The sequence below is a fragment of the Tarenaya hassleriana genome, unplaced genomic scaffold (assembly GCF_000463585.1).
Source record: "Tarenaya hassleriana unplaced genomic scaffold, ASM46358v1 Cleome2, whole genome shotgun sequence".
Lineage (NCBI taxonomy): Eukaryota > Viridiplantae > Streptophyta > Magnoliopsida > Brassicales > Cleomaceae > Tarenaya > Tarenaya hassleriana.
Window position 1 is genome coordinate 5,657,732 of NW_010965372.1, and position 27,404 is coordinate 5,685,135.

The following is a 27,404-nucleotide window of genomic DNA, read 5'->3' on the forward strand; positions in this document are numbered from 1 at the left end:
TTTCCAGGAAGTGAATAAATTATACCATTTTTTAAAAATATATTCGAATATAAAATACGCACGTGGCTTAGGTTCTGCTAATTGGGCTCTCAAGAACAAAACTTGGGCCCGACTATTAATACATAGGACGTCGTCGTTTTGCTGGGCGTCCCCCCTCCTACAGAAACCCGCAAACAAGCGTCCTTAAACCCTAGCTCAGCAGGTACCCTGATTCTCTCCTCCGCCTTCTCCGTCTCCTCCTTCTTCTCCGGTAGCTCCCCGGCCATGGCGAGGGAGAAACTGAAGCCTCTTCTCATATCTTTCACTGCCGATGGGAACTATCTCGCTGTTCTCTCTCCCAACGGAACCGTCAGGGTTAGTTCTCTATTTCGTGTGTTTCTCTGACTTGTTTTTCTGATTGTCTGTTTTCCATCATCTGTGAAATCCATGGCTCCTATGTGATTTTCTGTTTTTTTAATTATCTGTGTCCGTGCATTTCGGAGTGGGAGAAGCCTTATTGGTTTTGCCTCAGTCTTGGAATATGGTTGCACAATCAAATTCATTCGACGACTATCTCTAATAATCGAACTTCTATGTTTCTGGGATATTAACTTGCAATCCATTTCGGGATTGGGTCATCTTTGGATCATTTTACTTGGTGGCTCCTTGCTGGTTATGTAAAATTTCTCTGGAATGAGTTAGCTTTTTGGCAATGGGTAACTATAAGTAAAAAGAAGCTCAGTTTAGCTTAGATTACATGACATTATAAAGAGATGTTTCACGGAATAGTTATAGCTTATGGAGGAATGCTGAAGGGGTGTTTTGGTTCTGTGTAGAGTTTCTATGATTGCGGTTTTTAAATTCCTTTGGCTGTTTCTTTAGGTTTGGAGTACTACAGATGAAAGCTTATTAGCCGAATGGCAGCATTCGGATAGTGAGTCTGCTATCAGCAGTTCATGCATGGCATTAAGTTTTGTTGGAAAGAAGGTATGTTGTGTCGTTCTCATAACACTTATTGTTTTTTCTTTTGCACGAGATTGCGTTTGTGATTGATGCTGGTGTTGCTTCTTTTCATTGTCTGGGTTAGCCTAAGAAAGGACGTGGTAAGTGCTTACTTGCTCTTGGTGCAAAGGATGGTAACATCTCTACCATTGATGCATTCACGGGTGAGATGAAGTGGAAATTTTCGGAATGCAGTCCTGGGTACGTACGTCTAAATGTCAATCTTTTCCTGATAAAAATTGTAACTTTTTCTTTTGGTCTGCTAATATGTTAGATAGCTGAACATGTATAAATGTTGGTTTACCAGCGGAGTTGCCGATATCTCCTTTCTGAGGAATGGTCGCCACCTCTGTGTCATTGGAAATGACGGGACTGTATTTGAGATGAACTCAGAAACTGGGGAATGTTTAATGGATCTCAAAGTTTCGAAAAGGCCCATCTCTTCTGTGGCTTTCTCGTGTGGTAAGCCGATCATCTGAAAATTTATTCGTCTCTACGAATTTCCTGTCTTATTATCTGATACATATTTTCCGATATCTTAATGACAGATGAGAAACTAATTGCGTTAGCTTCCAGGAAGATGAGGATCTTAGAATTAGAAAATGGAAAAGAACTCCTGAAATTTCCAACTGATGTGGTGAGTTACATTTCTTCTTTAAAACTTTCTAGTTGCACATTAAGTTCCCAGCTTCTATATTTTGAATGTCTCTCTGTAGGGTTCAGTAAATCGGATAGCTATGTCCGATAATGGCAAGACTGTGATTACATCAGAGATTGGACAAAACTATCTACAAGTGTGGAATTGTGATTATGACTCAGGAAATGCTGTCAGGGGACCTGCCCTTACATTATCAAATGCCCCTGTTAGTTTTGAATGTAGAAGCGGTGGCGACGAGCAAGACAGCACTGTTGTACTAGCTATTCTCCAATCTGGTCCAGCTTACTTATGGAATCTGAAGAATGTCTTTGAGGATGGCGATGCATCAAAGATCTCTGTGAAACCCAAAAAATCTATCTTTGCTGCTAAGTTACTCTCCGTAGAAGCAGAGAAGCCAATCGTGGCTGTTGCGGCTTATGGTTCTGTGGATTCTCCTAAGTTCAGCCACATCGAGATCAGTAGAACTGGTGGAGATGTTGTCATAAATCCTAAGTGTGGCCCTACTGAATTCCAAGACAAAGGAGTGTCCACGAATGGAGGTTTGGGTTGCTTATTCTATTTGTTTTCATATTTCTTCTTAAATTTTCTATCGTACTCTCTTCTCTCTCTTTTTTTTTTCTGCCCTGGATTGCTCACGTAAGAAGCCCCATTTCTTGTTTTTGTAAATCGAACAGGTGAATTAGCTGATGCTGAAGCCCGAATGAACAGGAAACGATCTGAGCCAGATCCCGATTTACCCACTACGAGGGCGGTATCAGATTCCGGTGAGATATGTTTTATTGCTTGATAACGCAGTACTCTTGTTTTAGAGTTTTATGCTTGATCCTTTTTTTTCTATCAACGAATTTAAGGTCACATCATGGTAAAAGTAGATTAACTGAGTTGAGAGAACTGATCTTTTCACTGATAGACCATGTTCTCGTAGAGTTCTTTCAGTTTACGTTTACTATCTGGTTATTGTCTGATATAGGCCTTGATGAAGATACAGATGGAGTACTTGTGGATGATGATCCCAATGAGCCAACCATGGGTGAGAAACTTGCGAGTCTTAATTTGTTAGATAATGACAAGCGTGGCAGCCAGGAGCCTCCTGAATCTTCCCTTCCAGACACGGCACCTCCTACTGCAGCCTCGGTTAATGTCCTGCTTAAACAAGCTTTACATGCCGACGACCGTGCCCTTCTGTTGGATTGCTTGTACAATAGAGATGAAAAGGTTTAGTCTCTTTTTTTTTGGTTCCTTTCTATTTGGTTGTATTTTTATCATTCTTTGTTTCTCACTTTTAAATGACTTTGTGTTTTCAGGTGATTGCTAATTCAGTGGCTACACTGAATTCATCTGATGTACTCAAGCTTTTAAACTCACTTCTACCAATAATCCAGTCAAGGTGAGACGAGGCGTTCAATCAATTTCTATGAGTCATGGGCTCTTGGATTTGTTTGTGAGTGATTGAACTCTCTTCTACAGGGGTGCGCTTTTGGCGTGTGCAATTCCGTGGATAAAGAGCCTGTTACTTAAACACACCGGTGGAATAATGTCACAGGAATCCTCTCTACAAGCTTTAAACACAATGTATCAGGTTAGAAATTGATTCTTCTGCTTCTGTTTCTACTGGTGTTCGTGTGTTAGAATAAAAAAGTGGTCATGGGATCAGATAATCCTTGTGATAACGCAATGCAGCTGATTGAATCTCGGATATCGACTCTACAAACAGCAGTAGAAGTTTCTAGCAGCTTGGACTTCCTTTACACGGGGGTAAGTTGCTTTGGATTTTATGGTCGTAAAGGAAGTATTAGATCTAGCGTTTGGTTTCAATTTTTCTAAAATAAAAATGGGGATCAGAAAAGCAGAAATGAAAATGGGTTTTGGAAAGAGGATGATAACGATATTGAGGGGAAATGAATGGCAGATTGTGAAGGAATTGGATGAAGGAGAGGAGGAGGGTCCGGTGATATACGAGTTTAGTGACGACACTGATGACGAAGAGGAAGGAGAGGCCATGGAAACCGGTGAAGATGAAGAAGAAGAAGCATTCGATGATTCTGATTTAGAAGGATTTGACGACGACATGAGCGAATGAGGGAACCCCCCACCCTGCAAAGTTTTGGGCTTGAAGAAGCCATATATATGGTTTAATCAAATATATCTTCACACTCTTTTTTGTGATGCGAATCATAATCATATATGTCACCATTGCAATACCATTTTGAAGGAGAAGACAGATTTTATATATGTGTTGAGATTCAAAGCAATAATCATTCATATCGTATTTAAGATTTAATCTTGATATACAATATGCATATCTATCTAACAACTATATTGAAATGCATGTGTATATATACATAATATTAACTTTCATATAGTTCCTGATTCCTCTACGCTTTTTTGTTCTGCCAAGTAGCTGTTGAAATACTGAAATTTTGAGGAAATAGATATATATGTACATCTATAATTCTCTGTCGTGAAAATCTGACGGCTAAGATTTGAGGATATCCTGAGAACAAATCTACCTTATAAACCTCTCCCGTACGAACTCGCTCGGGGTTTTACCCTAATAACCCACTTGGGTCGCAGCAATTTCAGGGTACACCACCGAAAAAAAAAAAAAAATTTGCGACCTTATTACGACTAATATATAACTAATATACAACTAAAATAAGAGTAGTTTATTAGTCGTAATAAGTTGTATATTAGTTATATATTAGTCGTAATAAGGTCGCAAATTTTTTTTTTTTTTTCCGGTGGTGTACACTGAAATTGCTGCGATGCGACCAAGTCGACCAAGTGGGTTATTTGAGTAATATTCCCAACTCGCTCCCCTTTTCAGTTTCCGCTGTCTCGCCTGAGATATCCCCGAGAGATCCTCTCTGTTGCTCTCGACGATCTCTGGGTTCTTCGGCGCGAGATTACTATGTCTCTCACATGTGTGAAGATGTCCGAGGATGTCTGGTTGACTTGCCTCACTCATGCATTGTCCACCGAGACCGAGGAAATCATGGGTCTCCTTCTCGGCGACATCGAGGTTTTCATTCTTCTCTCTCCTTCCCCCCCTTTGATTTCTCTTCTTTAATTTCTTAATTTCCTGTTAGTCTCTTGCCCTCTTGTATGTGCTCGTCCGCCCGGTATTGCTGTCAATTCGATCCGTTTCTCCGATCGAAATCAGTTTTCAATTCTACCTTTTTTAGATATGTTTGGAGTTCCCAAGTGTTCCTGTATTCGACTGATGGGTTTCTGTGCTATGATCTCTGAGTCATTCAGTCTAACCAGATGGATTTTCCCTCTGTTAAAAATGTTCTGATGATACTCACTGAAATTTTGAACTTTGATAGTATGAAGCTTTCTGATGAGTTATATGATCCAAAGATGATGTCTTTTTTTTCCTTGCTCTGCTTGCATATGGATTAGTACTCGAAAAACGGAAGTGTCACGGCCCTAATCTGGGGAGCTTCGCCTCAGACGCGGTCCGATAGACAGAAGGATCGGGTAGAGACTAACCCTGAACAGTTGGCTGCTGCTTCAGCTCAAGCTGAGATATCCTTACTAGTTCATTCTTGTGTTATGCATTTCCTTGGGAATTCTTCAGTCCCCACGAGATTTCGGCCTTACTTCCTCCATCGGATGAATATCTTCTTCATGCCACACACTAATCTAATCATTGTTACGTTATAGTGCTTTTGGAGGTGTTTGGCTTGGTTCCTTGACTAACCTTTAGCACAGAATGACCATATCTACTGGAAGAACAACACGTGTAATCGGATGGTATCACTCGCACCCTCACATTACAGTTCTTCCTTCTCATGTGGGTATGTACGTGCCATTCTTACATTTCAACTTTGAAGTCTAATTGTTATTTCAATGCCAACACTAAATGTTACAGTTCGAGCCATTTTCATGTAGGCCCTGGTTATCTTTGATTCAATCTGTTTTTTTTTCTTTTCCAAAAATGCTTTTAGTCTCCTGATTAATATTCTTGTGATTGTCTTCTGTAAACTTTTGCACAATATCTTTCGTCAATTTAAGAGCTAAAGTCATGATATGTTGCACTTATTATTCATAATTCTGTCATGTTTTGCCACAGATGTCCGTACACAAGCAATGTATCAGCTTTTAGATTCTGGTTTTATTGGACTCATATTTTCCTGTTTTAGCGAGGATGCAAACAAGGTTAGTATCCGTCAACCTCTTTCCATAACGAAAGTTCAATGCGGATCAAGTTGAAATTCAATTTGCATATTTTCAGGTTGGTAGAATCCAAGTAATCGCCTTCCAGTCCTCTGATGGGAAGCAGAACAATACTTTTAAATCAATAAGCCTATCACTTTCAAGTAAAGATTCTGTCATCGATGTAGAGTCATCTTTAAGTTCTTCAGACTCAACATACCGGAGGTCTTATCCTTCTCGAGGAGAAAATCCTGAGCAAGACACTGGTGATTCAGCAACCACTCTCGGATATAAGGTATTATGGTCTAACTCTTTCTTGCATTTTTTTCCCCAAAATTTCTAACATTTCAATCGCAACAGTATATTGGTGTTCAACTTCGTGACCGATGTATAGAATCTATCTGCTCTTATTTAGTCTATTTCCAGAATCTTACCTAGAAACTGGTCACTCAACTAAATCACTGTTTGATAATTCATTTAAGCTTTGTCCCTTGTACACATGTGCTGCGGATAGGCTGGAGGAAGAGTTTCAGATTTCGGGGCTTTCTTTGTTAACAGTGCTGAGATTGACACCTCTGGGGGAGAACGAACCAGTGGAAACTACAATTCAGATAACATCAGGAATACAGGTGTTGATATTGATCCCATGGAAATGTCCGACGGCATGCAAGAGGCCATGCTCCGTTCAAACTTGGAAATGAGGTTTTTTTTTTTATCCGGAAAACATTCGATACCTTCATCTAGCATTGGGGTCTGTAGTGATTTTAAACTAATTTATACTTGCAGCGGTGCGGAGTATGTGAGGAAAGAAGTCCCTCTACACGTTTTGCCAACTTCGTCTCTTCTTCAGCTGAATTCGCCTTTGACATCATTCACGGATCTGCAACGAGTGCTATACGAAGAGGAACGTGCAGCATACCACCAAGCAATCCTTCAAAACATGAGGTTTCCTGATGTGATCATGTTCTTTGATTGTTGTTGTTATACGTTCACTGCAGCGTTCATATATTATTTTTCCTTCGTAGGGATGGTAAAGTTCATCCTCTGACCTATATCCACCACAATTCGACGTATCAGGCCTCCATGTGCAAGTTAATTGAATATTGGTTAGTAAAAGGTGCAGAAAAACTTTACTGGAACTCGTATTGTTCAGATTTTCATGGCTCTAATTTACTTGCAGCTTGAGTCCAGCCATTAATGCACTTCAAGACAGGCTGAGGGAGAACAAGATCCGGGTACGGTTGATGAATAATCTGTTGGGTTTGGAATTGGATGATGTGATGATGAATAGTGTCTGAATGCATATACTGTGAAATTGTTTTTGGTGGATGGAGCAGTTAGAAATGCTAAAGGATGAAGCCGAGGCTATGGAAGCTGAGGCCCTTAAAGGGACCAACACTATCACTAGTGGAGGTGGAAGTGGAAGTTCGTCTCACCGTTTGCTGCACGGTTCCGGCAGCAGCCGAAGCAGAAGAGGCTCCTAAACCTTGACTGACACCTCTGTCCAAACCCAACCATATGTATGTTTCTTATCTTATTATTAGCATGTAAGCCTTTTGCCTTAAGTCTGAATATATTATCAAATCAAACTTTTTCTATTTACGCCTTGTGTTTCTGTATTTCCAACATCTGCACATTTGTTTGCTTTTTGCATGCACATTTGTTTATAATAAGGGAAAATGTATATAAAATGGTGAATTTGATAAGAAACTTCAACAGCTTTTAAAGCTCTAAATCAAGTCATTGTAAGGTGCATTACTTCGTCTTCTACTTCGTGCTGAAACAGCCCCACATACCGAGTATGAGTCTAGCCCAATTTGAACTCTGAATTGGAAACAAAAAAATCCATAGAATGATAATTTCTAAGATATTACCAGTGGAAGTTAAAACCTTGTATTCACAATTTCACAGTGAAGGTGAAAATGAGTTGCTTACCTAAGGTAGAATGAATGAATGTGGGTACATTATCTTTTCCTCAGAAAATCTGGTTTTCACCAACCAGCTCGTTTCAACGAGAATGAAATCTATCTAACTTTCCACCATCATTCAGATGATAAAGACTTGATTCTCTAACTAATATGCCAAAAAAAAAATCTCAATCTACCGGGAAATGACGAGTTTTACTACCTGTTCGAATTCCATGTTAGTGCTGCAGAAACCTAGAGCTGTGCTATGATCTGCCTCCTTTTGGGTCATAGAGACTTTGGCTTAATTCTGCAACTGCGAATGATTGTCCTTACATCGCTTCTGATGGACAGGAAAGCGGAAAGAGCAGCAAGAAACATCGCCGGGTAGATAAGAACAGAATTCCTTCCATCACTTGTCCGACCAGGAGACGATTCCGACAGAACAATCTCCCGAATAAGGCCCCAGAAAATTAGAAGCGTACCAATAAAGCTTATTCTTCTGGGTTTGAACAGGCTGAGTAAAGCTCCCAGTACACATAAACAGCTCCCAGCTAAAACCTGTCAAGGAGAACATATTCCACATGAACCATCATGACATTGTTGGTGTTGATGGTTCTCAGAAACATCAAGCATATTTATGTTAATGATTCCATACTCTCAGTAAGCATTCTGTCCAAGAACCTTCTGCTTCAGACAAACATCAAACGCATGTTTCGCGGGTAAAGACAAGAAAGCAGTGGACAGCCACCAAAGAAATAAGATTCCTTCATCCATCACATAGAAATGCATAAGAGCCATGTTGACAGAAGATAACGGAGAACAAACCTCTAGATGATTGATATCTGCGGCCGAGAAGGAAGTCCTCTTGACGCTGTCAAAGCTGTAATACTTGAATAACTTGTTATAGCTCGGGAATCCCCTGCCGCTAATAATAGACTTTCCAGTAGCTCCGGGGTAGAGGAGGGTCTTGACAAAGGAGGAAGGAACCAGTTCGTTTCTGATCAACTGAGAAGAAACAACCTCTAATGGTGTTTCGCATACCCTGTTTCCGCAAGGAACTCTGCAAATATCAGCATAACATTCATTCACATTGATTTCATAGATGCTGTCCGAAACAAAATATGTACGATTTGAAGCCAAACCAACAGAAAAAGGGTTCCCTTTCTGAGGCACATTCCCAATTCTGCATTCTTGCAACATTGCGATATGGAGAGACCATAATCTAGAGGAAGAGGAATAACACCCTCACAAAAGACACGAGAGAATGGTCCTAAGCATTGATTTTATCCAGAACTCTGCTGCATAATTGATTATTAAAGGCAAAATAGGAATGAACAAAGGTTTCAGCCTCCAGATATTCATCGTAATGTTCGAAACCGAAACCCTAACTCCGCAGGCAATTTGAGAAATATCGAAGAATGAAACAAAAATTAAGGCTCCCATACTCGTATAGTTTCCCGCTCGTAGTACACTACAGAAAGATGCCCAAAACGTGGAAGCATGCAGACAGAATAGTTTGAAAGTCTTACCTGAAAAGAGGAACCTGAAAGACGACGACGACGCAGAAAACGAAGGAAGCGGCGACAGAGATCAACGAAGCCCATTTCTTCGAATTAGCCATCCGATTTCACGAGAAATTCCAACGAAAATTTCAGGGAAAAAATTTTCAAAGTTTGCTACGAGAGGGAAAAAGGGGAGAGAGGCAGAAGTGGGAAATTCGACAAAAAAGAAAAAGAAAAAAAGCATGTACCGCACGCACGTCTCAGTCAAATCCATAGACCCGAGACCCTGACCCGACCCGTTGCGATAAACAAGACGAGAGAACTATTTTAGGAGGGGAAAAAGGTTTTATTTTTAATTTCAATGTCGTATCTTTGACATCGGTTATTTAAGGCAAGAGGGTACACGTATACAAAGGACACGACTCAGGATGTTCTTAACTGGACCAGGCACAGGTGGGGCCCGGCCTTGTGGGCTAGATATGGGTTGCTCGGTCCAAGCGCCTTTTTTTCTTCTATGAACATATGCATTAGGATATTATATACACATACAACAAAGTCACATGGTTATATAGCAATCAAAGCTATGTCTCTGTCTTGGAATTATACAAGCAGACTACAAATTTAGCCTGGCGAAGTTTTCCTAAGTGCAGAGGGTGAACAAATCTAAGCACCACAGTGCTCGGTTGTGATCAACTTGTGAGCTCCTCCATCAAGCCCTGTTCACGGTTCACAGTTACGACTTCAGAATCTTAACGCCATGTGAGTATCTCTTCTACTACCATTCTTTTAAGTTTCTCAGTTAAACGACTATTTGACTTGGACAAGAAGCACGAGCTTCCGGTACAAAGTTTTGCCCCATTCTCAGAATGAACAAAGGTGCTTCCATCAGAGAACGAGAGTCACGAAATAAACTAACCCGGGCAATGTATGGTTCAGCATCCGTTCGTTTCAGGAAATGCATGGAGTGACGGGCAAAGTTTGTTGTTTTGTCGCTCAGCACGATTCCCTCGTCTATGTCATCCACAACTCTGACCTTGATATAAGGATCTTTTGGAGGCACCATATCCTTCAAGAAATAAATCAAAAGGACATTGCACCACTATTTATCCGAGAAAATGGGAAGAATCAACGACTTCGTGTTATGGTTTCAGGAAACAAAGTGGGTGACAAGACTTACGACATTCAACTCGATTCCAACTTTTCCCATGTATGATTTTAGAGCTACTGAATGGTTCTTGAAGTACTCTTTCTCTAGTGTGGCGAGCCTCTCTTGGATATCAGGGGGAAGGTCCAGAAGTTCAAGTCCTACAGTCCATGCTAGATCTCGGACAATTTCAGCACGGTTGTACCTGCATAATGACTCAATTTACATCAATTTTAATATGCATTGTCCTCCGAAAACAACCCGCTATGATTCTGTGTTATCTATAGAATAAGAAATAATACTTACGCATAAGCCATGAGGCAGCGCTTGTTACGGGTCAACGAGAGGTGATGAATTAACGCCCCGTAATGGTCTGCATTCCTATTACTCTGCACATCCAAACCTTCTTGTTGCATTTTCCTGTAAGAAAACAGGTGGATGTCTACTTCATCCGATGGGTAGGCAACGCACCATGGTACATTATACAAAAAAGAAAAAAGAAAAAGTACCTTATTAAGGATTGGAGGACGTGGTGATTTTGGTTGCATTCTTCAACTGTCTCGTCAAAGAGCTTGCTCTGCCACAGCATATAGCATATATCTCGAAGTTCACAAGAGATATTAACTCTCGATCATATGAATTTGAGAGAGAAAGATGAATTTGAGGGAAAATCAAATGAAAATGTGTTTTGCTAAGCATATCCTTAATTCCAATGACCAAAATATTTATCTGGGTTTTCTTATCTGAGGATTCCTCTAAATTCTATTCTGATATCTATAGTAAACATTCCATGTCTTGGGTTTCAAGTTCAAGCTTCTACAAGATGTGTTTGCTGTCTGTATTCAATACATAAATGCCTCTCCCCCAAGTAGAAGCTCGGTGCAAATTTCTCAACTTTATGACCATAATACTTAATGCAATCGGTTCCGAATATAACAATAATTGATCTTTATCAACGCTAGGCTAGCTGTCAAACCCTGCACTGGCAACATCATCGGAAAGAACATCCTCATTGCCTCAAATCAAGATCCGAACCTTGGGGCCAAATACGGAGCTCCTATATAGTCTTTATTCGAGGCTAAATATAGGGTTCGGAGCAACAAATTCACGGACTTACATTGAAAGGCTTGATCTGCCCCTTCTCACTACTTGCGAAGTCTTTCACCAGCTGATACCCTTTTCTTCCGTACATTTTGAGTTGGTAGTTCTGTTCTTGACCCTCTTACTGGCTTTGCTTTTTTTTTCCCTCTTAATCCTCCCTAAGATATACCGGACATTTTACATCTCGTGAGAGAGGGGGACCAGACATCTATTAGACATTTCATCGAACATGTGGCATGCGAAATATACAAACCATGCAAATTACAACATATAACCCAGAATTCCGAGTGGTTTCCGAAATTGATATCGATTTAGTTAAACGAGGTCTATAAAATTAACCAACTCCATTTAGAAGGATGAGAGAGAGAGAGAGAGTCACGGGGTACCCGCAGGTGAAGACGATGAGGAAGAAGCTCAAACACGGCGGCGCGATGTGAGCTCTCGTGGGGGAGGGAGAGAGAGAGGTCCCGGAACCCTAGGTTTGCCGTCGAGGGAATGAAACATTCAAATCTTCTGAAGGGGGTTTTTGGCGGGCGATCTGAAGGATTTAGCGCGAGTGTTATCCAACGCGGCAATGCACCCACGTTTTATATCATTCCAGACGGATGGGATTAAATTTGGTTATTCTTTCTTGCCTCCAGAGTTGGGGCAACCCAAAACCATATGGGTTTTATGATTTTTAATCCAATCCAACAAAAATAAACTAAATGGGTTATCAACCCAATTAATCGATTAAAATATAATTAATTAATGAATTAATTTATTAATAATAGATATTAATGGTATTTTACAAAATATTCAATTAAATTTTAAAATGATTGTTCATGTGATATTTATTTTGAAATTTCGATAAATAAAACAAATCTATGATAAAAGAAAAAGCCGATTGACACAAATACACACATCATTTTTGTATGTTATCATTTGTTTTTATCATAATACGTGGTAATTTTATCCAATTATGGTAGTCATGTATTTTTTTATTAATTATTAATTTATTAGGCAAAAGAAAATGCATGGTAATCATTCAAATTCTCTTCAATAATTATAAAACATGCTGTCTGCTTACCAAAAAAAAAATTGATTGTGTTCCTTGGAGTGCGTTTCTGAATTCGACGTACGAAAAAGAAATATCAATTGCTTCGAATAAAAGTGTAATTAATTCGTGTAATTGTATCATAATAAGAACGAATGAATTAAGAGAAGTCCCATGAGTTAAGGGTGCAACTAAGCAAACCACGATGGTGTGGTAGGATAAAACACGTGTGAATCATCATGTGTCTAATTTATATGTTCATGCAATCTATTGTTCTTTGCATTATACGTGTATATATACGTGTATATATATATATATATATGTATGTGACATGTGTGGGTATCGTAATTGTTTTGGGTGATGGGGATTTTGGGTAAGGAAATGATTTGTGTGCCTAAAGATAAGGATGAGAAATGGGACGATAGTGAAGGTGAAGGTGACACGAGCTAACAATTAACAAAATTAAAATTATATTATTGTCCCAAAATTCTTCGTGTTATAATGTTGGTTCACCAAATCATGATGGAACCCTAAACAATTTAACGTCACTTTAAATAATTGTAATAATAACAGAAGAACATTCGAGATGGACTTTTTTTTTTTTGAATCCATCAGATACTCCGTCATGGTGAGGTGGCATGTTTTCCAACTCAAAACAAATTAGAAAAATAGGACCGAAAATATATGTCAAAACATGGCTTACACTTGTAATATATTGTTTATCTACCCAAAAATATATTGTTAGATTCAATTTCAGTGGTGGAAAAAGATATAAAATAGTCTATACATAAAGTTGGTTTAAGGTATAGATTGGATATAGTCGGATTGAAGGTTCGGAGAATATTTGGTTATAAAAAAAATTATATATATGTGTATGTGGTGATTATATTGTGACTAGATTGATACCTACCGGCCTTTGTCTTCTTTTAGCGTCATCATGATCCATCGTGGCAATAACCGATAACCCTAAGCTCTTAAATTTTTATTGATTTCGAAACAATTATCGATCAAGATCGCGAAGATATATGGATTTTTTATATTTTTGTATCCCATTCTAAAAATAAAAACAACCGATTCCAAATAAATATATAAGTAATGTTTATTTACTCGAGTAGTAAGACAATACATTATGGTCGATTCGAATCAAGAACGGTGATACGAAAGAAAGAGCATTGAAATTATATATATATATATATATATATATAAAGGGGACTTGAAGGCATGGCCTTGGATATGTGTGGTCGCTCATACGCGGATTCGATAAGGCCATGCCAAATATTTTGCCCATATTAAGAAAGTGGTATACTCGAGTTGTTGCTGTCCACATGGCTTCAATAGAATGGTCCAACCACGAGTATCGCCAACGTATTTTAATATTTTATCTAACATTTTTAATTTATTTTTGTATGGACCCATTTATCAAAATTAATTATTGCCATATGGTCAATTATCGTGTAACTTCTTCTTCTCTTTAATTATAAATAAACGACAATACAGTTAGTTGGACTGCTCCGATAACAACATTTTCAACGATAAATATAAATGTTAACGTTCATAAGATATGGAGTTTATAGTCTCAATGGAAAAAAAAAAAACAGGAAATATAACATCCATAAGATACTATCTGAATTTAAAGTTTAACAACAAGAAAATGCAAATAACTTTATGCGAAATACTTTTCATTTTAGAAAAAAAAAAGCATCGATTGTTTGACCAAGTTCCTTGTCATGAGTAATCTAAGACCAAAATGATTACGCATATCTTTATATCATAATCACGTAATATTCAGTTACCAGATACAAGTAGAAAAACGATGGAAATATTTCAATATTTATAATGTCTTGTAAAGTCAACAATGGAGTTCGTTTCCAATCCTACACATCTACCGCTATTTATTTCATACAACACCCTTTCCCCTACGCTTGTTGTTTTTTAAAATGAGTACCGAAAAAGTTCTCAAAATTTTATTCAAACTATACGATAAAGCTTTTTTTTTTTTACAAAAAAAGATAAATTATATGGATTTATACATTTTTCCGTTATCTTAAATTCCTCAATGTCTTAATATGTGCCTCCTATAATTTCCTCTGTCAAACAATATTTCAGATTAAAAAAATCCATCTCAAATCTCAAGTTTTTTCATCTGAATAAAAAACTCGTAACTGGATTTGGGCCGGCCGACCTCATCGAGCCATTTAGGAACCCCCAGTATAATGTATATGTGTGTGCGTATGTATGTATGTATGTATATAGAAAAAAAGGACGGAGATCTCAAACACAATGATTAATCACTTATAACCATAACCACTTTGTAGCTCATCCAAAAAACGACGGATTCGATTTCTCAAGAGAGAGAGACGGAGGAGGAACAGCCACCGTCATCCATGGCGGGTCTACAGAGATCCACCATCTCCTTCCGCCGTCAGGGCTCTTCCGGCATAGTCTGGGACGATCGATTCCTCTCCGGCGAGCTGAACCAACCCGCCAGCGACCAGAAAGATGAAAGTCAACGGGACGAACAGGCGAAGCCCATGTCGGAAGGCCAGGAACAGGGGAAACCAATCACCGACGATGCAAAAGACGGAATCAAGCCGATCAGGACCGTCGGATCGGCCGGGACCATCGAGAGGAGCCGATCCAACGGCGGAGGTGCCGTCCGAGCTCATCGAAGCGCCGGAAGAGTTTCTCCGGCGCTGGACCCACCATCTCCGAGGTTGTCGGCTTGTGGGTGTTGCTCCGTGTTGGGAAAAAAGCCGCCGGGGAAGAAGAGTAATCCGAGGAAAAGGCCGGCGAAGCGCAGATCGATGTAGGAGGAGACACAAAAGGAAAAAAGAATATACTGCTTGTGAAACTTTTTTTCTCTTTTATTTGTGTGATTGCTTTGATATATAATCCCGTTGTCGATGAACTCAGACGATGTTTATATCCGTTTGATTTCGATTTTTGCTGTCAATCTTAAATTCGCAGACTTGGGATTTGCTGTTGCTTTCTGGGTGATTGTAAATGAAGCGTCTTTTCTCTCTTCTGTTTGTTTCCCGAGAAAATCCTAATTTGGGGATCCACTACTATCCCCCTCCCTCCCTCTCTCGATGACTGATGTGAGTGCATGGTTTTCTGCCGTTGTTCATGAAAATTCTGTCTTTCCTGTTTGGTTCCCGAGAAATTTGCGTCTCGGTGATTCTCCGATTTGAACTGAAGCTCTTTGGTACGGACCGAATCTTTCCAGATCCGTCAGAGATTCAAACTCGGCGGCGGCGGCGGCTGGACCAAAGGCCACGACTTGCAGATATAGCAATCTGCATGAATCGGGTAATGGACGGTTGTGATATATTTAACCTTTTATGTTATTTTTGTTTTATGTTGGGTTATTATATATGTATATGAATGGAATTAAGATAAAATCAATCCCTCAGGGCGAGGGTGGTGGCCATAAGCCGCCGCAATTCACGGCTTCCCCGTCGTGTCCTGTCCAGGTTAAGCACCGCATCACATTTCTCTTTTGCAATCATTAATATTTTTTTCGTTTTTAAAAAAATTGAATTCCAGAGATACTATAAACATATAGTTACATAACCATGCGAATATGTATTTTTTTTTAAAGTTGGGTTTGAAGACGAGTACATTTAAGTTCTGTGTCTCCACCGGCCAAAACACAAGACATTAAGTTTTTTTTTTTTAAAATAACGGAGGACGGTAGCTTTTATATTTCGCACGCGCTGAATAAACCTATGATGCGGAACTAGCTTTTGTATATATAATTAATTGACCATTAGACTTCCTTTGGTCCCTTGGTGGGTCACAAGACATTAAGTTAGATTTGAATGCAGAGAAGCATAGAACCAGAACCAGATGTTGATGCAAAGACCGAGATGTCTGAATCTGCGTGCAAATGCAGTATATGATTGCATCATTCACGTAACCATTGATGTGAATGGGATTTGATAGGGGGTCGCGCTACGAGGTTGTTTCTCGAAAGAAATCATTAGCTAATTTTGATCGAAGTGGTGATTCATATGTTTACCTGAATAACAGACATTATTCTATCTCTGAAATTAGCATTATTTCCCTTCTCTGGATAACAATACCCATTTTTCATCATCATTGTAATCCGGAAGACACTGCATAAGGTGCTCCGAATCTCGATTTTGGTCTATAAAACTTCGCATTTCACTTTAAAAAGCTGCAAACTTCAGTTTCGGCTCTCTAAATCCAATTTAATAATTAATTCGCACCTAGATCTGTCTTTCTGTTCTTCGCCACCTTCTCTCTCCCTTGTCTCCCGGGAAATCTGGTGTTTAATTCGCTGTCTGGTGCTAAAGAACACGGGAGATCATGAGACGATGTTCATGTCGGGGCACGAAATACGTCTGTCTTTTCGTCGCCCACTTACTATCAGTACTCATATTTTCTGAAGCTGTGACAGCAGAGGCATTCGAGTCGCTACTCGAGCTCCCGCGATCCGGGTCGCGCCCCACCCGATCCAAATGCCGACGGGTCCTTCTCGTCAGCGACTTTGGTGCCAAAGGCGACGGCTACAACGACGACACTGGTGTAACGAATCGTGAAACTCTCACAAACTTTCCTTTTTTTAAGTTTTAGAATTTCCCAGGCATGAAAGTTTTGAATTTTTTTACAAGTATAGGAAGAAAGTTATGATTTTTGGTAATTGGATGCAATATCTGTGAATTTGGAACAGTACCCATCTCTCAGAACCTGAATTATTCCTTATCGGTCATTACACTAGAGTTATTATCGAACAGTCAGTCTGTGTAGTGCGAGAAAAATTCAGGGTATTTGACGTTGCATCTGGAAACTCTGTTCAGGGTTCAGGAGATTGCCGGAAACTTACAGAAAGCATAAACAAAATCGGAAAATCCGACAGTATCTGCCTGATAAAGCTCATAACATTTTGGTTGTTTGATTGATAATGTGAACCCATCGAAATGCAGGCGTTTGTGGATGCTTGGAAGAGAGCATGTTCGTCCACAGTGAAAACAAGGATTTTGGTGCCGGAGAATTACACCTGTCTCGTCCGTCCCGTTGATTTTTCCGGCCCTTGTAAAGCAAAGCTCACTCTGCAGGTAAACCATTACAGAGATCCAAGAATTGGTTTTGAGTTTTAAGTCTTTGACTTTGTCCTTCCTTAGAGTTGTACGGTGATAGATCTTGTAGAATTTAAAGTTTCTCGAGATGAATCAGGAAAGGGAAGGGTCTATGTTTACAAGTGGTTTTCGAAAGAATGCAAAGTGATAAGCTTGCTTGTAATCTGAAATCTAAAGGCCCTTAGGAGCTTGCTGTGTCTAACATGGCAATGTAGACTCTTTCTAACACTGGAAGCATGCGACAACTAGTCTGTTCTAGGACATGCTGATTTGATTTCTTGGTGTCAGTTCGAGGGTTGGTGGCTTGATCTTGATCCAACAAGTTTTCTTCAGAGGATGAGGATCGGAAACTATTTTCCTCTCATTTCATAACTGCAGGTCTCTGGTACAATCATTGCTCCCAAAGATCCTAGTGCATGGGAGGGCCTAAACCCTCGGAAATGGCTTTACTTCCGCGGTGTGAACCACTTGACGGTTGAAGGTGGAGGTGCTGTGAATGGAATGGGGCAGGAATGGTGGAGAAGATCTTGCAAAGTCAATGAGTCGAAGGTAAATTTATATCCCTTTTCACCCATTTGATATATTTGAAGGTCACAAAGTTTGTAGATTCTCACATCTTCTGTCACAAATCTTTCTTCTTTTGCAGCCTTGTCGAGGTGCTCCAACGGTAAGGTCGAAATACCTCATCTCTCTCTCTCTCTCTCTCTCTTCCTTCTTTATACGAATGGAATGATATTGTGATTGCAGGCCTTAACCTTCCACAAGTGTAAGGATCTGAGAGTTAGAGACCTGAAAGTGGAGGATAGCCAGCAAATGCATATGGCATTCACGAGCTGCTATCGGGTGACACTGTCCGATCTCAAGGTCATAGCTCCGGGTTCTAGCCCCAACACTGACGGGATTCATGTAAGCGGTTCTCGAGGCGTCGTGGTAAAGAACGCGCTGGTCAGAACAGGTCAGTTGGGCCAAATGAAACTGTTCTAATGGTCCTATCACAATATGTGCTTATGCTTGCTGGATGTTGTTTCTCTGTCTAGGAGATGACTGTGTCTCGATAGTGAACAATTCATCAAAGATCTCCATCAGCAACATCGTATGCGGTCCTGGCCACGGCATAAGGTAACCAAAGCCAAACACAAGCGTGACTGACTGCTCCTATACACACACACAGTCACACACACAAACTGAAACTAGATATGTTCCTGTAGCATCGGAAGCTTAGGAAAATCGGAATCTTGGGTTCAAGTGGAAGATGTTATAGTCGATACGGCATATCTTTCCGACACTGAAAACGGAGTTCGGATCAAAACATGGCAGGTGAAGTGATCGATCTCACTTGAGTTTTCACTCCTGCTTTTCGTTGTTTCTTCATTTGTTTTGCTTGCTTTGTTGATCAGGGAGGACATGGGTCGGTCTCCAGGATCACATTCCAGAATATTTTTATGAAAAATGTGTCCAACCCAATTATCATTGATCAATATTACTGTGATTCCAAGAAGCCATGTGTGAATCAGGTATGGCATTCTGAAAATTATATTCAGCGCAAAGATTTCATAGTATCAGATTTTCACGGTCTGAAGATGTTGGTGAAAAACTACAGACATCAGCAGTTAACGTGGAGAACATATCATTCATTCACATCCGAGGCACTTCAGCGACGGAAGAGGCGGTCACGTTCTCTTGCAGCGATGATTCACCATGTCGGAAGATTGTGATGGAGGACATCATGCTCATCTCCTCCAACACAGGAGGTGACACTCGTTGCTTTGGTTGGGAGGCCTACGGTTCATGCTCAGGTCATGTGTACCCTCCTTGCCTCTCTCTCGAGTCCTGCTTCTTGCTCCAGAAAGTTCAGCCCAACACGCTACCTGTATACGTTTGAAGGGTGAATTTCAGATTTGTAAATGCATCCGCGTTCACGGAAATGCAACAAAACCCTTTGAAGTTTGAGCTCGATCCTGGTAGATTCATCATTCTATCAGATATTCAAAGTTTCTCCACAAAAAGGCGATTCAAAAGTAATGATTTTCAGCGCTGTGAGATCATTTTGTATCCTCCAAAACTGCAATCTGCATTGTGAATTGACAATGGAAAAAGGAACCTTTCCTAAAAATCCAACCCATTTATCGATCTAAAATCACTTCGCTGTCAGCTCACATGTCTACTTGATCTCACCATGCGAGACTATATTCTCCCACTTCATTGGCGAGGAAGAAAAAAGTTGCGAACTTTACACAACCAAGTAAAGCCATCAAGTTTTAAAATATTTGGAAGCTCAGCCTCAAGGGGAGTGCCGATCTGAGGAGCGGCGAGCCCAACTCCATGAGCCAATCTCATAACCTTCACCATATCGTCGATTATAATCTGAATTCGCTCCGACCCGGGTCGACCTCTCGGGCACGTTCGTGCAGAACCGAGTCCCCAGCTTTCACAATTTCCCGGCAAGCTAGTCTTTTTCTCTTATCACAACCAACAAGATTGTGCCTTCAGAGAGGAGGAAGAAGACGATTTACAGGGTTTACGGATCGCGTGGCGTAAGGATTCGGGTCTGAAAACGGGTAATCGGGTCAAGTGAGGAATCCCGGCAGCGATAGACACCGGAAGGAGACGGAGGGAGAATCCGGGAAGCGTTTCCAACCATGACCGTTGCTCTCTGGCCGAAATTTCCATTTGACGATACACAACTCAATTTCAATGGACACGGCCTTTGGGCCTCTAATGGTCCTTTGGCGAGCCTTGTTGACCCATTATCTCTCCCAACCCAACACATTCACTTGCTCATGAATAATCTATTTTTAGCTATAACATGTCCCTTTTTTTTAATTTGTTTAAATCCATATTTCTTTAACGCACTAGAAAACCTGAATATATATATATATATATACACACCAACGGAAAACTATATATGTGTATATGTATGTATAATGAGATTTACCTCGAAGGAGATGTGACTGTCCATGGGGCTAATCTTCGTCTTCCTCGGCATTTTCTCTGGCTCCGGATATCTCTGAAGATGGATTCCCATTTCGTACCCGAACACAGAAACACTAGAAAATGGGTCTCGAGTGAATGCAAATCCATTGTTTTCATAATTACCATCCACCCTCGAAATTAAAAGATCCAGGCCTCCGGACCGGGATGAACCCTAACACATTCTGGTAAAATCTCATTGATTCCTCAATGGACCGGCAAAGCATGGTGATGTGGTTCACTGACTTTAGTTGAAGAGGGTTTTCCATGGTTTCCTCCGCTTTCCCGATAAAATTTCTCCGGATTTTTCCTAGAAAAGTTTTGACGATACGATATACAAAGCGCTCTATATACCAAAACGCCCTTGAGACCGAAGGCCTCGGGCGGTACTGTATCAAGAGAATAATCGAATATAAACACAAAATGAGATTATGAGAGCTTAGGGAGAACGGATTATACGTATGTACACATACATACACACGTACACGTGGATATGCGTGTATCTGTGAAGGAGAGTAATGTGGATGCCCACGAAATATACACACAAGAGATATATGTAGAGACAGAGATTAAATATATTAAATTTCACTTTATATTTGTTAGTTGATGTTTCATAATTTCTCCTTTTGCTTCATGTACCGTAACATACGACGTATGGGTCATGTTTCATGTGCAATTTCATAGAACCTTCCATTTCGTTTTCATAAACATGTTTTAGCAATTTGCCTCATCCATGGGCAGCGATCATTGAAAATACAACGACAAATAACTGCATTTGCTAATGGGCTTTGACTCGATCGATGGGTGATGAGAGCAAAATCACAGACACATGAAAAGAAATCCCAGAGGCAATGGCAATGCTTGTTTGTTTATTCCGACAACTCGTACTTCTCCTTCTCCTTCGGAGGAAACAAAGGTACATCAACAATTGAATCAAAAAATCATTTTTTTTTTGAAAAAAAAAAAAAAACAAGTAGCTCGCTTTCAGATAACACTGCCGCTTTGAATCAGAGTATTATCACAAGCCCTCTCTCGGAAATCTTTGGTCTCTGCTCTTTTGCCAGTGCGTAGTGGCAGTATAAGCCTCTGGCCACTGAGATAAGCTACGCCGCCTCGGCCAACAACAGAATAATTCTTTAGGCCGAACTGAACATTGGAGAGCGAAATCAAGATTCTTACGGGTGGATTCCAGCTTGCGATCAGGACATAGCGTACCCCCCCTTGTGCTCTGCTGCTGAAATCAACAGCGCACAAATGACGTTGAAAATGAACCATATCTCATTCCTGTGCAAGATTTAGATGGAAACATTAAGATCCAAACGATGTTTTCGGATAACAGAGACCGAAGAGATCAAGGGCTTACTCAATGTGTATATCCATTTCATGGCAAGCTTTATCTGGAAGAACAGATAGCTGGATGCGCCTTCAGCTGGAGGGCTACAAAATCAACCTCCGTAGAAAGAATCCTTCAAGCCGCTGTATCTGTGTAACCAAAAAACAAGTCCTCCTTTTCTTTTCAATTTTACTGATCAATCCTTTGTCAGAACCAACTGCAGGGAAAACAACTGCTTCGAGCTAAATGGAGGCACCCGTTTGCAAACCAATGCCATGATTAGCTTGGCCTTGTCGCGTCGGCCAGTATTCACAAGCCCCTCTAGCAATGTACGGACAGTGTCCATGTTTGGGTACCACTTCTTCCCCATGCAATCCTTACACATTGTATAAGCCAAATCAAATACCCCTCCCTTACAAAGATAGTGTATCATGGTCTGATAGATCTTCAAATTGGGTCTGTACCCTTTGCCATGCATGGCTGAATATACCCTTTTGGCCATTTCAGGGTACCCTGCAAGACAAAACCCCTTGATAACCAAATTATATGTTATCTCGTCAGGTACTATCTGGAGTTTTGGCATTAGCAGCAACAAATCATTTGCTTCCCATGCTCGTCTCCTATTCACTAAAAACTGAATCCTAACGTTAAAACTGGTGAGATTAGGCGTACAGCCTTTGAGGATCATAAGGTTCCACAGCCCATTCCCAACCATATACTTATTGTGCTTGTAAAAAGCTGACATAAGGGTTGTATAGGTAACCACATCTGGTATCAAACCTGATTTCTCCATATCTACCATAATCAGGTATGCCTTGTCAAGAACTCCCATCTCACAGAAAGCTTTGACGACGATATTAAAAGAGAAGGAATCAAGTTCAACCCCATACTTAAACGGAACATCGCGAAGAAACTCCTGGATGATGAACAGATCAGGGTTCAAAGTCAAAACCTTAAGCGTCGCATTGAAGGACTTGACAGTCCTCTTGCACCCATACAAATGCATATTAAAGAAAGTGTCAAGGGCATGCTTTGTCATTCCAGCCTTTCCATACAACATTATAATCCTAACAATGAAACCCTCACGCCTACCTTGCGGAAGAGACTTCTGATGCTCAAGTAGATCTTCGATATAACCAAACCGACGTGCCCCAGCTAATCTAGAAACTGTATCCTCAAAAGCAAACCGATTCTCAACAACCAAACGGTTCGTGGCATTAGCTTTGAAGAGCTGATATAGCTTCTCTGGATCTCGCTCAGATTTGAGCTTGACAAGTGCAGGCTCCTCACAACGCTTCGAAACTTGAATCCGATTCAATTCCGTACTAGAAGCAATGCCAGTGGCAGAACAGCAGAATCTGCGAATGGATCGCAGAGAAAGCATGATCCAGGGCCTGCCTCGATTCTAAACATGCCCGTATGGTGAAACCGAGACTACACAGATTGATTTCCCGAAATCTCCACTACCCATCAACCACACCAAACTTCAGCGAAATGTAGGACATTCAAAATCAAGCATCCTCTGCGAATTAGTCTCGAACCATAACAGGCATGATTAGTCAGTCAATACCATCAAAACCAGCTTCTAACAGGAATTTCAGAAACGGATCCCGCGTATCCCCACGACAGTGAACAAGCAAACAAACTCTCGATTTCCATGAACTTCAAAGGTTCATCGGCCAAACTAATCAAAACCCAGCACGAATCAACAGAACCGGATCAAAATACCCAGCAAGACTGAACAAATATATATACACAGCCAATCTTCACCTCGTCCGCTATTGGTCCTAACGGCCGAGCAGCGAAGGAAAGGACTTAGATTTCCAATCTGAAAAGCCTGAAGAACCCAGAGGATGATGGGATTCGAAGGAGGAGATCCCACGACCCCGGAACTGTTGAGGAAGGCTCGGAGGTTTAAGGTTTTATGGTTTTAGGTTTTCGGAGAATGGGTGATGTTTTTCCGTAGAGTTTAGGGTCTAATCTGTCTGCCATACCTTAATGGGCTGAACCGAACTGGGGATCCATAAAGCTGAGAAAAGGAAGGCCTTTACCCAATGTTATTGTTTATTAAAAAATGACCCCGTAATTTTCGGCGTTTTCTGTTTTGAGTCCCTATTTTCTTGTAGGGTCAATTACATGCATTCCAAGAAGGTTCGGTAAGGGTTTCTGATTAATAGAGATTTATCTTTTCACAGAAAACAAAGGAGGGAAAGTTGTGTTCTTTGCGGCTAATGGAGGATGTTTCGATTTATCCACGTTGGATTCTATTCCTAGCCAGTTAGTGATGTCAATATGGGTTGCCCAACCCATTTGGGCCCAACCCATTTGGGTTTTAAAAATTATAGGTTTGGGTTAGGTCAACCCAATAATAATTGTTATATGGGTTGGGTTAGAAAAAAAATAGTTTGTGTGTAACCTTTGAGTCACCGTGTAGATGAAAAAACTATATTAAGGAAACATCGCGAATTCAATGAGTTTGGATTTAAAAAGACACATTCTAGATTTGAAGATTCATCCTATCGATTTGAAAAGTTACATTGTCAATGTGATTTTATTGGTACGTAAAGGTACGATACCAAGGGGTATCCAAATACTGCATGAGTCATGGGCGTGAGCGACAGAGACAGCGGCGGTAGAAGTGGGTGGGAGCTTATGTGATTGTTATAGATTCGGACACAAGTACACACGTGTCTGTGTACTGTTTGCTGTTTTCAGACGGACCGCAATCGTCACCAGCAGCCATTTATCAACCATTCAATACCAACCGCCTACAATTGCTAGCAAACATTCTGAAAACGTTACCACTCGCACCCGCTAACGCAACCGCAACCATACAATCAGTCGGACCCTATACAGAACCCTTGAAAACTCACCATCTGCAGAAGTATCTTCAAGACTCAGACACATAGTATATACTCTTACATATACACACACAAACACAAACAGGGTTAGAAAAAACGCGGTGGCCTGATTTGTGCTCATTTCTCTAATCTTTCTTACGTATGTTTCACGATCTTGGACCCTGTTTTAACCTAATTGTTCTGTGTTTCCCGCACCGATCACATCCCAATGCTGTGTTTTTTGTTCAGCTTCTTCGCATGAACGAAACGAGGTTTTAGGATTCAAGATATCGCCAAACAACCGCAATAGTCGTTCTCCAACTGAACTGGAAATAAACTGATTTTACAATCAACCCGATTAGAGATAAGCAGAAGAATCTCTGATGCGACAAGCCAAACTGGCCAAATTAAAACTCGGTCGGAGGCTTCAATCTTATGAGTCGTTTGATTCTGTCTTTGTCCGTGTTCTCCAGAAGTCCCTGTCGCAAAACAAGTCGCAAAAACTTGGGCACAAAAGGAGCAAGTATACACAAGGTTTTTGTCATACCTTCCATACGATCTCATCAAGGCACAAGCATATTCTTCCGTATTTATCCAGAAACAGACGCTCTGTTGGCGGTTTTCCACATACGTCTTTAACCGCAGCAGTGATGACAAAGACCACTTCCGCCACTTGTATCAAACCCGCAAGTCCATAAAATTAGGGGAAACGATTCAACCTTGGTCAGAACACACAAGACAAGAACGATGCATATATAAACTTACAAGCAAGTTCATCATACTCGTCTTTGCCTACTAGAAAGACGCTTACATCCCCCAGTACTGTGTACACGATATACACCGATCTGCAGTAGTAATTTCACAAACGAAACAACCATTACTGGTCAAAGTTAAGATTGTGAGTTCCAAAGGCATGAAGTACATAAGCTGTTATGTTTCTTCTGTATTTTGCTCAGCAGTCGGCTTTGACCAAGAAAATTTGTAATGTGGAAATTCAGAAACGCAACTGAGAACGCTGCAGGAATTAACAAAAGACCAAACCAGGGTTTAGCATAACATAACGTACTTGTGGCAAGCAACGAGGAGCTCCTCGTTTTTCACACCTTTTAGATTGTCAGCTCCCAACTTAACCAAGAAAGATCGCCAGTGCAGCCGCTCCTCAGCTGGTACACCATTGAACCTACAAAATGTCTCCATCCATTGTAAGATAATTCCTCACTTACAGTAAATCCTAAAACTCGACAAGAATACGTCTCACTGATCAGAAATCTTAAACAACATTTACTTTTGTACTTGCTGAAAGATTTATATTACTACAAACAATCCCAGATATGGATCTATATCTAAATCCCTATCCAAACGTATTCAAATACTGAGACTATCAACAGACACAGGGACTGCAGCATTCAAACTTTGCTCTCTGACACGTTTGGCACGTTCCAAACTGACAATGAAACAGCCCAAGAAGGCTGCCATTAACGTTTGACATATGGTTCGGACAAGAACAATACGGTTGTGTCACAACACACAAAACCTGTTGTGATCATGTTATAACAGACCCTATCATAATCATGGATAAAGCACGACCTTTCATTAGCTGTCATGTGTATTCTGAATATTTTATCTCGAGAACCTACACGAATTGACGAGCCCAAGATCCACAATAAAGTTGACAACCTTGCCTTCATCGGGATGACACAGCAGAATCAATTTCAGCGAAATCAGATCGATTAACGAGCGTCTAGAACCACATCAAAATCAATAAACCTAAATAACGCAGGAAAGCTGCTCGCTTTCTGGGAAATCCGAAGAAACCCAAACCCCTCAGAATCTCAGCCACAGAAAACCAAACTAATAGCGATCAGTTCAAATCAACGAACCCAGAAACCAACAATGAAGGCGAATTCGAGAGAGAGAAGGGGTAAATGAAAGAGGGGAAAAGGCTGTGGGTTGAAGGCATACCTTTCGATCAAGATGTTCCCTTGGGAATTGGCGAACAACACAGCTAATATCATGATTGTTTTTCTGGGATTTTGCTTCCTCTGATGGGAAGGTCTTCCTGGGCTTTTTGTTTCTCTTCGGCGTCGATGAGAACAACTCGAGCTTTAACCGGTCATTGTTTGGTTTGGATTTACCGGCTCAACCGATCGCAATTCCCAATTCTCTAATCAATTTCTGGTTAATGTATTGGAGTGAAAAAAATAAAAGAAAACCCCTCAAGTGTTTTAAATCCTTATTATTATTATTATATTTTTTTTATTCATTTGTACGGGTAACTAAATAAATAGTGACATTCATTGCTCGGACTCCACACATATGAGAGGTTGCTGTCATTTCGTAGACTCAAGAGACACAACTCTTCAATGTTGTTCGTTCGAATATGGTACCTTCACATGCTCTCCTCTTCCGCTTCATCTCATCAACGGAATATTCGTGAAATATTTATATAAACAACAAGCCACCACGTTTTCACCAAAACAGAAAAAAAAAATGTATTTCTAGTAATAATTAATTTCATCTTTTAGAAAACATAAATCGTCATGCATACAACTCCATGCATGTACTTTTGGTTTCGTGCGTAAACTTTTTTTTTATAACGGAAGATCCTGCTACCCTTCGGACGCGCTGACTAGGTAAACCTCCGGTTCGGAAACAGCCTTTGTATATGG

At 40.5% G+C, this 27,404-nt stretch overlaps 8 protein-coding genes across 15 annotated transcripts; 4 read left to right on the forward strand and 4 right to left on the reverse strand.

The window, feature by feature from the left end:
• Positions 1–156: 156 nt before the first annotated feature.
• On the forward strand, positions 157–3,906 carry LOC104812495 (WD repeat-containing protein 43). 3 transcript variants are annotated; one of them, XM_010539675.2, is made up of 12 exons: positions 157–354; positions 862–966; positions 1,067–1,182; positions 1,289–1,443; positions 1,530–1,618; positions 1,698–2,178; positions 2,314–2,403; positions 2,610–2,854; positions 2,944–3,026; positions 3,107–3,218; positions 3,320–3,394; positions 3,549–3,906. In XM_010539675.2, the coding sequence occupies exons 1-12, from the start codon at positions 265–267 to the stop codon at positions 3,717–3,719; spliced, it is 1,812 nt and encodes a 603-aa protein (XP_010537977.1). In that variant the 5' UTR covers positions 157–264; the 3' UTR covers positions 3,720–3,906. The 3 variants fall into 3 exon arrangements, with proteins under 3 accessions (XP_010537977.1, XP_010537978.1, XP_010537980.1); XM_010539676.2 differs by having other exon boundaries at positions 2,622–2,854; XM_010539678.2 differs by having other exon boundaries at positions 2,628–2,854.
• A 537-nt stretch (positions 3,907–4,443) lies between these two features.
• On the forward strand, positions 4,444–8,148 carry LOC104812497 (lys-63-specific deubiquitinase BRCC36). Of its 2 annotated transcripts, XM_010539681.1 has the most exons (11): positions 4,444–4,661; positions 5,045–5,170; positions 5,355–5,442; positions 5,718–5,803; positions 5,880–6,095; positions 6,315–6,502; positions 6,587–6,745; positions 6,826–6,906; positions 6,981–7,035; positions 7,138–7,320; positions 8,059–8,148. In XM_010539681.1, exons 1-10 carry the CDS (start codon positions 4,551–4,553, stop codon positions 7,282–7,284), a joined length of 1,257 nt encoding a protein of 418 aa, XP_010537983.1. In that variant the 5' UTR covers positions 4,444–4,550; the 3' UTR covers positions 7,285–7,320; positions 8,059–8,148. The 2 variants fall into 2 exon arrangements, with proteins under 2 accessions (XP_010537983.1, XP_010537982.1); XM_010539680.1 differs by lacking the exon at positions 8,059–8,148 and having other exon boundaries at positions 7,138–7,400.
• On the reverse strand, positions 7,498–9,432 carry LOC104812496. 3 transcript variants are annotated; one of them, XR_771597.2, is made up of 4 exons: positions 9,237–9,432; positions 8,533–8,767; positions 7,928–8,265; positions 7,498–7,624 (listed from the first exon to the last, which is right to left on the reverse strand). XR_771597.2 is itself a non-coding variant. In XM_010539679.1 (3 exons), the coding sequence occupies exons 1-3, from the start codon at positions 9,326–9,328 to the stop codon at positions 7,993–7,995; spliced, it is 600 nt and encodes a 199-aa protein (XP_010537981.1). In that variant the 5' UTR covers positions 9,329–9,432; the 3' UTR covers positions 7,643–7,992. The 3 variants fall into 3 exon arrangements, 1 of the variants encoding a protein (XP_010537981.1); XR_771596.2 differs by having other exon boundaries at positions 7,736–8,265; XM_010539679.1 differs by lacking the exon at positions 7,498–7,624 and having other exon boundaries at positions 7,643–8,265.
• Positions 9,433–9,580: 148 nt separating this feature from the next.
• On the reverse strand, positions 9,581–12,072 carry LOC104812498 (probable DNA replication complex GINS protein PSF1). The gene is made up of 7 exons (XM_010539682.2): positions 11,841–12,072; positions 11,471–11,612; positions 10,863–10,930; positions 10,660–10,773; positions 10,387–10,558; positions 10,126–10,275; positions 9,581–9,925 (listed from the first exon to the last, which is right to left on the reverse strand). The coding sequence occupies exons 2-7, from the start codon at positions 11,543–11,545 to the stop codon at positions 9,899–9,901; spliced, it is 606 nt and encodes a 201-aa protein (XP_010537984.1). The 5' UTR covers positions 11,546–11,612; positions 11,841–12,072; the 3' UTR covers positions 9,581–9,898.
• Positions 12,073–14,498: 2,426 nt separating this feature from the next.
• On the forward strand, positions 14,499–15,511 carry LOC104812501 (uncharacterized protein At1g15400-like). Its single transcript, XM_010539686.2, has one exon. It carries the CDS (start codon positions 14,875–14,877, stop codon positions 15,298–15,300), a length of 426 nt encoding a protein of 141 aa, XP_010537988.1. The 5' UTR covers positions 14,499–14,874; the 3' UTR covers positions 15,301–15,511.
• A 211-nt stretch (positions 15,512–15,722) lies between these two features.
• On the forward strand, positions 15,723–19,542 carry LOC104812499 (probable polygalacturonase At1g80170). 2 transcript variants are annotated; one of them, XM_010539684.1, is made up of 11 exons: positions 15,769–15,799; positions 15,904–15,963; positions 16,318–17,041; positions 17,440–17,571; positions 17,971–18,141; positions 18,239–18,259; positions 18,340–18,547; positions 18,630–18,711; positions 18,801–18,909; positions 18,990–19,106; positions 19,193–19,542. In XM_010539684.1, exons 3-11 carry the CDS (start codon positions 16,823–16,825, stop codon positions 19,472–19,474), a joined length of 1,341 nt encoding a protein of 446 aa, XP_010537986.1. In that variant the 5' UTR covers positions 15,769–15,799; positions 15,904–15,963; positions 16,318–16,822; the 3' UTR covers positions 19,475–19,542. The 2 variants fall into 2 exon arrangements, with proteins under 2 accessions (XP_010537987.1, XP_010537986.1); XM_010539685.1 differs by lacking the exon at positions 16,318–17,041 and having other exon boundaries at positions 15,723–15,799.
• Positions 19,543–21,386: 1,844 nt separating this feature from the next.
• Positions 21,387–23,855, reverse strand: LOC104812502 (pentatricopeptide repeat-containing protein At1g80150, mitochondrial). Of its 2 annotated transcripts, none has more exons than XM_010539688.2 (2): positions 21,926–23,855; positions 21,387–21,796 (listed from the first exon to the last, which is right to left on the reverse strand). In XM_010539688.2, the coding sequence occupies exon 1, from the start codon at positions 23,277–23,279 to the stop codon at positions 22,092–22,094; it is 1,188 nt and encodes a 395-aa protein (XP_010537990.1). In that variant the 5' UTR covers positions 23,280–23,855; the 3' UTR covers positions 21,387–21,796; positions 21,926–22,091. The 2 variants fall into 2 exon arrangements, with proteins under 2 accessions (XP_010537990.1, XP_010537989.1); XM_010539687.2 differs by having other exon boundaries at positions 21,387–21,846.
• A 1,102-nt stretch (positions 23,856–24,957) lies between these two features.
• LOC104812503 lies at positions 24,958–26,899 on the reverse strand. The gene is made up of 5 exons (XM_010539690.1): positions 26,698–26,899; positions 25,802–25,915; positions 25,501–25,580; positions 25,283–25,407; positions 24,958–25,214 (listed from the first exon to the last, which is right to left on the reverse strand). Exons 1-5 carry the CDS (start codon positions 26,748–26,750, stop codon positions 25,143–25,145), a joined length of 444 nt encoding a protein of 147 aa, XP_010537992.1. The 5' UTR covers positions 26,751–26,899; the 3' UTR covers positions 24,958–25,142.
• Positions 26,900–27,404: the final 505 nt, after the last annotated feature.

Excerpts from the sequence above, each read along its gene's own strand:
- LOC104812502 (XM_010539688.2), bottom strand. The coding sequence starts at position 23,279 with ATGCTTTCTCTGCGATCCATTCGCAGATTCTGCTGTTCTGCCACTGGC.
- LOC104812495 (XM_010539675.2), top strand. The coding sequence starts at position 265 with ATGGCGAGGGAGAAACTGAAGCCTCTTCTCATATCTTTCACTGCCGAT. Across the intron at positions 1,619-1,697 it reads TGAAATTTCCAACTGATGTG|GGTTCAGTAAATCGGATAGC; the intron begins GTGAGTTACATT and ends GTCTCTCTGTAG. Across the intron at positions 2,404-2,609 it reads GAGGGCGGTATCAGATTCCG|GCCTTGATGAAGATACAGAT; the intron begins GTGAGATATGTT and ends TGTCTGATATAG.
- LOC104812497 (XM_010539681.1), top strand. The coding sequence starts at position 4,551 with ATGTCTCTCACATGTGTGAAGATGTCCGAGGATGTCTGGTTGACTTGC. Across the intron at positions 4,662-5,044 it reads TCCTTCTCGGCGACATCGAG|TACTCGAAAAACGGAAGTGT; the intron begins GTTTTCATTCTT and ends CATATGGATTAG. Across the intron at positions 6,503-6,586 it reads CGTTCAAACTTGGAAATGAG|CGGTGCGGAGTATGTGAGGA; the intron begins GTTTTTTTTTTT and ends TTATACTTGCAG.
- LOC104812501 (XM_010539686.2), top strand. The coding sequence starts at position 14,875 with ATGGCGGGTCTACAGAGATCCACCATCTCCTTCCGCCGTCAGGGCTCT.
- LOC104812499 (XM_010539684.1), top strand. The coding sequence starts at position 16,823 with ATGAGACGATGTTCATGTCGGGGCACGAAATACGTCTGTCTTTTCGTC. Across the intron at positions 18,142-18,238 it reads GCAAAGTCAATGAGTCGAAG|CCTTGTCGAGGTGCTCCAAC; the intron begins GTAAATTTATAT and ends CTTCTTTTGCAG. Across the intron at positions 19,107-19,192 it reads AGAAGCCATGTGTGAATCAG|ACATCAGCAGTTAACGTGGA; the intron begins GTATGGCATTCT and ends GAAAAACTACAG.
- LOC104812496 (XM_010539679.1), bottom strand. The coding sequence starts at position 9,328 with ATGGCTAATTCGAAGAAATGGGCTTCGTTGATCTCTGTCGCCGCTTCC. Across the intron at positions 8,768-9,236 it reads TTTCAGGTTCCTCTTTTCAG|AGTTCCTTGCGGAAACAGGG; the intron begins GTAAGACTTTCA and ends TGATATTTGCAG. Across the intron at positions 8,266-8,532 it reads CAGATATCAATCATCTAGAG|GTTTTAGCTGGGAGCTGTTT; the intron begins GTTTGTTCTCCG and ends TCTCCTTGACAG.
- LOC104812498 (XM_010539682.2), bottom strand. The coding sequence starts at position 11,545 with ATGTACGGAAGAAAAGGGTATCAGCTGGTGAAAGACTTCGCAAGTAGT. Across the intron at positions 10,931-11,470 it reads GGCAGATCAAGCCTTTCAAT|AGCAAGCTCTTTGACGAGAC; the intron begins GTAAGTCCGTGA and ends ATGCTGTGGCAG. Across the intron at positions 10,276-10,386 it reads TTGGAATCGAGTTGAATGTC|GATATGGTGCCTCCAAAAGA; the intron begins GTAAGTCTTGTC and ends TATTTCTTGAAG.
- LOC104812503 (XM_010539690.1), bottom strand. The coding sequence starts at position 26,750 with ATGATATTAGCTGTGTTGTTCGCCAATTCCCAAGGGAACATCTTGATC. Across the intron at positions 25,916-26,697 it reads GGGAACATCTTGATCGAAAG|GTTCAATGGTGTACCAGCTG; the intron begins GTATGCCTTCAA and ends GACATTTTGTAG. Across the intron at positions 25,215-25,282 it reads TTGATGAGATCGTATGGAAG|GGACTTCTGGAGAACACGGA; the intron begins GTATGACAAAAA and ends GTTTTGCGACAG.